This window comes from Montipora capricornis, chromosome 14 (assembly GCF_036669925.1).
Source record: "Montipora capricornis isolate CH-2021 chromosome 14, ASM3666992v2, whole genome shotgun sequence".
Lineage (NCBI taxonomy): Eukaryota > Metazoa > Cnidaria > Anthozoa > Scleractinia > Acroporidae > Montipora > Montipora capricornis.
This window is the reverse complement of record NC_090896.1, coordinates 4,003,353-4,010,852: the sequence shown is the minus strand read 5'-3', so window position 1 is coordinate 4,010,852 and position 7,500 is coordinate 4,003,353. Positions and strand designations below refer to the sequence as shown.

General features: G+C 40.5%; 1 protein-coding gene across 2 annotated transcripts in view; it reads right to left on the bottom strand.

Moving 5' to 3' along the window:
- Nucleotides 1–2,543: 2,543 nt before the first annotated feature.
- LOC138032163 (kinesin-like protein KIF13A) overlaps nt 2,544–7,500 on the bottom strand; it is a 49,850-nt gene continuing 44,893 nt past the window's right edge. For both annotated transcript variants that reach the window (XM_068879768.1, XM_068879769.1), the window contains exons 41-42: nt 7,185–7,500; nt 2,544–5,223 (exon numbers count right to left, since the gene is read on the bottom strand). The exon at nt 7,185–7,500 is cut by the window's right edge and continues 549 nt beyond it. In XM_068879768.1, coding sequence (XP_068735869.1) covers nt 4,982–5,223; nt 7,185–7,500 — 558 coding nt within the window. In that variant the 3' untranslated portion in view covers nt 2,544–4,981. The remainder of the gene's footprint in view (nt 5,224–7,184) is intronic.

The following is a 7,500-nucleotide window of genomic DNA, read 5'->3' as shown; positions in this document are numbered from 1 at the left end:
GGCCATTGTTTTTGTTCATTCACCCTATTCAGGGGCACCCAACGAATCTGTTCCTCACATTATCTGTTCCCCAGAGGAATCTTGCTGGCTGGCAAAAATACAGGTGTTTCGATGAGCTGGCTGGGAAATTTTGTTATTGTTAGAGGTTTTGCCAGGGAATTACTGACTTTTTCTAGCATTTCAACCCGAGCTGGCTGTAGAAACTCTCTGAAGACTGAGGACGACTAAAAAAAAAAAAAAAAAACCCTTCCACCTCTCCCAGAGAGTAGTCACAAACATACGACGGCTGGTCAGAGTGATTGCGCTTGCGGAGAAAACCTGTTTTGTCCCGGTTTTGTCGCTTTTGTTCGGTCGTTTTGGATCGAGAGATTTCAAAGCGCGCGGAATTCCTGGCTGGGAAATAAATTTGATCAGCTGGCTGGGAAACCAACCAATTTTATCTAGCTGGCTGGGAAATCTTTTGTGTGTCTTGCTGGCAAAAAGGAACAGATATTTTTTTCCCAGCGACACTGAAAAACATCTGAAAATGCCTTAATAACATTTATTTTCACTAACTGGGGTATAATAATGCATTTTACAACAAATTGGTCGTTGGGTGCCCCTGCCTATTGTTTCATGGCGTTCTCGTAACCGTCGTCATCTTAGACGTCAACGAGAACGTCACAAATTTGCACATTTAGTGGCCAAAGACAATAACTTCGCACGCTCTGCACGTGCGGTTTTCATTTTTGTCTATTTCTTTGCCGTCGTCAGCAAAACAACAACATGAAATGAACAAATTTGAAGTTTTATGAAGGACGTCGGCATTTGAAGATAAATTTTCATTTTCTCCCCTAAATAAAGCGCCACTCGTAAAGTTTTCATTCCTGAGGGCCCGCCATACCTTTCTCGCATTAAAGAACTTGGATAGTCGTGAAATGATTACAATTATGAGAATTTATGTTTTGTGATGACGTTCTCGTTGCCGTTCCCTTCGTCGTTGCTAAAGCTCCCTCTTGCTTAAGCTATTGTAGCTCCCTATAATGAATGTCACAAAGTGTCCTCTAAACTCCGATCCAGCGGCCCTCAAGGAAAGGGAAACAGATGCAGTATCCCAACCTAGAAATAACGCCAACCTTAAAAACTTACCTCGTTGTTGGAGAAAAGTAGCAAATGCTTGGACTTCAAAGGACACTTCGTGTTTGATGTTGGAAAACAGGGCGTGTATCCAAGAGGGAATTAGATGTATCCAATTATTCACTTTTGTCGACAGAAGATGGAATGGGCCATTTTGGTTTGGTCCAACCGAAATATTTTGGACCAGTTTCAAGAGGGATGTCTCTTTCCATTTCAGCCACTCGTGCTCACAGCATGTTTCACGTAAATCTCCCTGACTGGCGCAAGAGCTTCTGTGTGCGGTGACTTGGGTCGAGGTTGTTCAACCGGAAAGTACTGATGAATGGAGCACATCAGACTCCTGGCACATGGAATTTACGAGATTTAAAAGTGGAACATAAGATCTCTCATGAACTCCTTTTGTTCGTCCACCAGCAATTGCACATTGCATCATTGTTATGTCTCTCTAGAAGGGCCGTAGCAGGCCTGGAAAAACTGAGGGGCACAAAGATTTTAGGCAACTTGTATTTTGAAATTTGGGGGTTTTGGATTCGAAGACACATTGGACGGGTGTAACCCCGCTCTTTGTAGGGGGACTGGGAGTATGGGGTGATGCCTCCCCCATGGAAATATTAGAAAACGAAACACCATAAAGTGCATTTCCAAGCATTTTGAGCCTTTAAATTTCAAGTTTTTATGGATGAAAACTCTTAAGCAAAAGCACAGTGCATTTCAATGATCCAAGAACCTTAGTAACGTAATTATACGTGATCACAACAACATGCATATTTATTTCCATGGATTCCTTATTGGAACTACACCATCCCTGGTATTCTCGATAGAAATCTAACCGGAGTTGCAAAAAATCATTGACTGTCTTGCTGAACGGAAGAACAACAGTTGTACAGAGTCTTCGAGGAAGGTTCTTTTTTTTTGGGGGGGGGGGGGGGGGTCAAAATAGCACCTTGACGTGCCACTTGTAATATTTCAGAAGATATTAAGAACCATTTTTTTAAGCGCAGTGATCTTGGATCGAATGGCTCGTTGATCACATTTTCCACCATTATCATTACCAGTTCGCGATATATGGCTTTTTCACGAGGAAATATTATCTGAAGTGCAGAATTATGCCGAGTCCACGAAACAATCACGCGGCCAAATCGTAAAACAGCTCAATGGAAACAAACCCAAGTACGAGATATCATGGAAACGGTGAGTAAACTCGAAGAGAATTAGGCTGGTCATGTGGCTAGAAGAATAGACAACCGTTGGACAACCCGAGTACACAAAGGAACAGCGTGAGACTTAGGACGAGATGGAAGGAGATAGTGTTATAAAACACTGGCACCGTGTCGCGCAAAACGTAAACCAGTGGAGGTCAATGGGGAAGGCCTCCGTCCAAAGACGGACATTTAAGGGCTGAAACTGACTGCCTAAAGAGACCAGAATTTCTCAAATCCTGCCCGGTTTTATTCCAGTTTCTATACAAAAATTCGTTGAAAAACTACAACTTTTAGACTCATTACTTCTTACCAAACCTCACTGTACATATTAAGAATTGACTCGGTTAAAGATACTGGTTAGGGTCACACTTAGTTGCTTATTATACTAAGTGGGCTTAATTGTTGAAAGCACATGGTCTACAGTGGTGACTTCAGAAAGACAGTCACTCCTGAACGTCTTGCTCGCGTGTGACCTCATCCATTGTCTTCTTGTGTGTACTGCTAAATGTTGATCTCTTTATCTCAACGTACATAACGGTAAATGTTAGGTATAACATCAAACCGCTCTAAAATGAATGGGACATTTTCGGGTTCGCTTCAGTTTTCTTTTCAACGAACGACCGACTCGCCTGTTGTGTGTTGATTGGTTCATTTGACAAGAGAGTTTCCGATGTGGTCGACAAAAACTACGAAGTTCAAATTGAAAATCGCTTTATTTATACACTGTCATTTTAAAAAGGTTACTCATTTGTCCTCGTCTCAAATGCGACGTTGAAGCGAACTCCCAAACGAACACCCGAAAATTCCCTCTCATTTTATTGCCCAAATTTCGATTTTTAGTTCTTTCTATTTAATATAGCGTGTTGCCACTTAAGACACACAACCCGCCCATGTGTCCAACGAAACGATTTCCCGTTGGGAAATCACATTTCTTCATTATGAATAAAAAAAAAACCCTTACCTTCCGTGCTATACGGAAACCCTACGGATTCATAAACCTGCCGGACAAACCAATTTTTTAATTAATCGTCTGCCTCAAATTCATTCATTTTAAATATGAATCCTTGCAAATGGGTTACCTACTAAAAATTCAATAAATATACTCCCTGAATAAGGTGTCCGACCTGAAAAACAATTTAAATTCGCTTCATTTCTTAATTAATATTTCATTAAGTGGGAAATTATTACTGTTTAGAATTCTTCAGTACAACAAGACATTTTCGAGCCCACTTAAAATAAAATGTACGGAAAATAGCATCCATATAAAAGAAACCCTGATGCAACGATAGAAAATCCTCGACCAAGCCTTTCGACAATCCGTGAAATCGACGTTTCACTTGGGAGCTTAAGCATGCGCGTTTCCACGGACGGCAACCGGAAGAGAACATTTCACGTGCCAGGACAATGGTGTCTCCCATATTTTTATACTAATTATCTTTAATGGAGAAAAGATACTTTGCAATGTAAATGTGGTTGTGTGAAAACAAGTTAAAAGGGAATAACAGCTCACTTCCGGTTTCCGTCCGCCTCTCAAAAACGTGGCGTACTTACGGTCCCTAATAAAGCTCATTGAGGTGAACAGGGATAATAAAGTGGAGATTAAAGTGGTAATGTTTTCTATGTAATACTTCGTTCGCGCCTCAAGCGAATAACCTTCGACAATTTTCTCCACTTTGGGTTATGCCGAAACGGTTCCCCTGACGTCACACTTCAGAGCTCGATGGTTCCCGATTGGATGTCAAAAGACAAGTATTATCGAAATGTCCTCACCTAGCGGAAAAAACATTCTCTACTTTCACAATCAATGAAATTTCCACAGTTGCATGCAAAGAAAATAAATCTAAAACTAATTGACCAGTTGTTAATAAAAGCTCTTCCCTGGCAATTTCAGAATACCTTAAAATTCGAGTTCCATTAAAATGGCGATAGTACTTACTTGCGCTACGGGTCATTTACACGTTCAAAAACAATTTGAGTGTAAAATTCTTTAGCAAAGGCAGATAGTTTGCTCACCATGTCAATAAAACTGAATCTTTCCACTTGAACTCGGTTTGAAAACGGATTTAGTGGACTGGAAAACGGCCACGCACGACAAAGTCGTCTGTTCAGTAATTCATCAACAAAGCGCAAACTATTAACTTTGACTTGGAAAATAAGACAAGTATTCCCGCTGCAAAACAAACATGGAACCTAAAAACCCTTGTTCCTTTAGCAAATGTTTTCTTATCAATTTTTTAAGATAAGAGGATTTGGGGATTGAAGTTAAACTAAAAATATACACAAAACAACAACATTTCCCCCACCCTCCCCCGATTTTGGCCTGGAACAGAGCGTGGTTCCCTTGGGTTATTTTAAAATTCATGGTGAACCTGTGGCTCAACCTAACATTATTATATACCCTGTGGTTCTTAACGTGTGTATTGATTTCCTAAAATTCACTGTTGTCCAGCGGTTAACGTTAAAATAACTCGTTACGATGTGGTTCATCGTGAGCTGCTTCCCCCTTCTCACCGTTCTGAATGGGCGTGCCATTTCTACATTGTAAAATTGTAATTGTGGTCCGGCCACTTCGAAATTGAACGATTTCAGTAAGTCGACCAATTCGTGGAGAAATCTTGAACTTGACTCAGCCGTCTCAAGTAGCCTCGACTCAGTCAAATCGTTTAAAAGAGAATATTTGATTTCCTTTTCCATTCATTCTTGCGTCGATTTTCCCTAGTCTGTTTGCGCATGGCGACTGGGCTTTGCGTAGGACTAGTATCCTTCCCAGTCCCTTTCTGAGCAGGCGAAGACGCCTCCCGTTTGGCCGAATCAATGGGAAAACACTTTTCTGGGCGCACAAATGATCCGTATCTTGGTTTGCATGCGAAGTAGCGTTGCCCACTGACAGAACCGTCGTTTTTTCCTGTTTCAAAACATCAAAAAAAATATTAGCATTTTTGTTTTGACATTTATGCCTGGGAATGCATTATCATCACTTTGTCGGGCATTGCGGTGCATTTTGCGCGCTAAAAAGGAGAACTTGGCGTTTTACCTCCCTGAATTAAACCAATGAAAAGTACGAAATTGTGCAATTGCACAACTAATTTCAACACTTACAAATAAGCTTTATGGAACGTTCCTTTCATCTCTTACAATTTTTGACAACTTAAACGGAAAGATTCTATAATTTCTAGCCAGCTTCACTTGATGGTGTATTTTCATTGTGAGAAAATAAAAGCCATTCAACTTGTAAACAATCGCGTGATGGTTCCGACTGTTTCGTTATATTATATATTTTTAAAGTGTTCTTTTTTCTCAATGCCCTTCAAAGTGAAAATAATAGTAACACAGTTTATATTCTTGCGCATAAATATGCTTTGGGCCCTTCTCGGAGCTAATCTTAACCCTCGCCAAACAGCTCGGGCTAAACTAAGACGGAATGCGTCGGGCCCAAAACATATTTAAGCCCGCGAACATAAACTCTATTATTTTAATACTAACCTCTTACAAGTCAACCTCGAGGGCCGTACTGGGGAATATTGGCCCGCGGTCGTGGCACTACGGACCGAGCGCAAAAACGACCAAGGGCCAATACTGAAATCCCCAGTACGGCCCCGAGCAAGTTGTTCATTATATGGCATCGTTTCTTTGAGTGATCGGACACTTCTACGCTTGATGAACATTCGTAATCTTCGTCTTCCATCTGCGAACTTTGAACGGTATCCTTTTACATGTAAAACTAAATTCCGCTTGCTATAATTGTACTGCTGTGATGAAAAAAATAATTTCCGCCGGCTTGCTTAAAACTTGTTTGTATCGTTCAACTTGAATTTAAAGGGAGAGAGAAAAAATACGGAAACGCGCCGTTTCCATGGTAATGGTCCGTACTGTAAAACCCCGACCAAAAAGCGTCACAATCTGTCCCATAGCGTCTACTTAAACGGAACTTCCACTCCAACAACGGAATAACTATAAACCGAATAAAATAATATCGGGAATCCAATTTGCTAAACAATTCTTAAAAAAAAAATGTGTTTGTACCAGAAAATAATTAATTTTAAAATCTCTTATTTTTACTTTCGAATTTCCCGGGCGCCGCCATCTCGAATAATTGTGACGTGCGGTGGTTGCCCCATTGCTCTGACACAAAGAGGTTTTGTTTTGAAACAATGGGCAATCATGGCACGTCACAATTTTCAAAATGGCGACGCCCGGGAATTTGAATACAAAAACAAGCGATTCTAAAATTCATTTATTTGAGATACAAACGCTTTCCCTTAAACAAACAGTTTTCATTGTTAACATGTTCTGTGATATTAAGTTATCTTTGTGTTTTAGTGGAGGTTTCCTTTAAAGTGCTACTATGACCAAAAAGTCTATTCTTCTTTTTCTTTGGATTTCAAAACTGTTAACTAAACACTGAATGACTTTAGTTTTAAGAATGCAATGCGTGTGTACGCGGCTGAATTAATATGCAGCACGGGAGTTTCGGGCTTTCAGGCTTTTAAACTCGTGTTTTGCATGTGTGTAAGCTAGTGAGTAAACGACGTCATCTTTTTCCTAGATCCAACCCTGTGAGGTCCAATCGATCAGTTCTGAAAGTGAGTAATTTTGACCAGTGAAATCCAAAGCTTACACTTAAAGTAAACAGCCTTTGGATAAAACTCAAAGCTCAAAATTTTGCCAGGCAGGTGCTAAGCAAACACACTTTCAAAATCTGAAGAAAAAGAGGATGCGATTTTTTGATTATAGTAACACTTTAAGCCGAAGAACTTCACGTATTACTTTTTGGTTAGGGTTCTGGTTAAGAAGGTCACTTTGTGACGCTTACACCAAGTAACGTAAATCAGATAATTGTTTTCAAGTGTGAAGATAAAACCTTACCTGATGGAGTATCAAGCTCAACACCAATCCAGACGCCTGGAGCGAACTCGGTCGGTCCAATATACCTGATCCTTCCTGTCTTCTTGTCGCCAACACAGATTACTTGTCCCATTTTCAAATCTCCGAGTGAGTCCAGCGAATTGACGTTGAAATCCTCAGATCCATAAGACGAACTAAGCAATTCCTCGCTGCTTCCAAGAATTTCTTGTGGAACCGAGATTTTTTCCGACGATATTCCTTCGTTTCCATTCGTAGACTCTTTCAGAAGAGACGAACCAACGTCATCCTCGTCACCATCGTCTAAATCATCCAACGC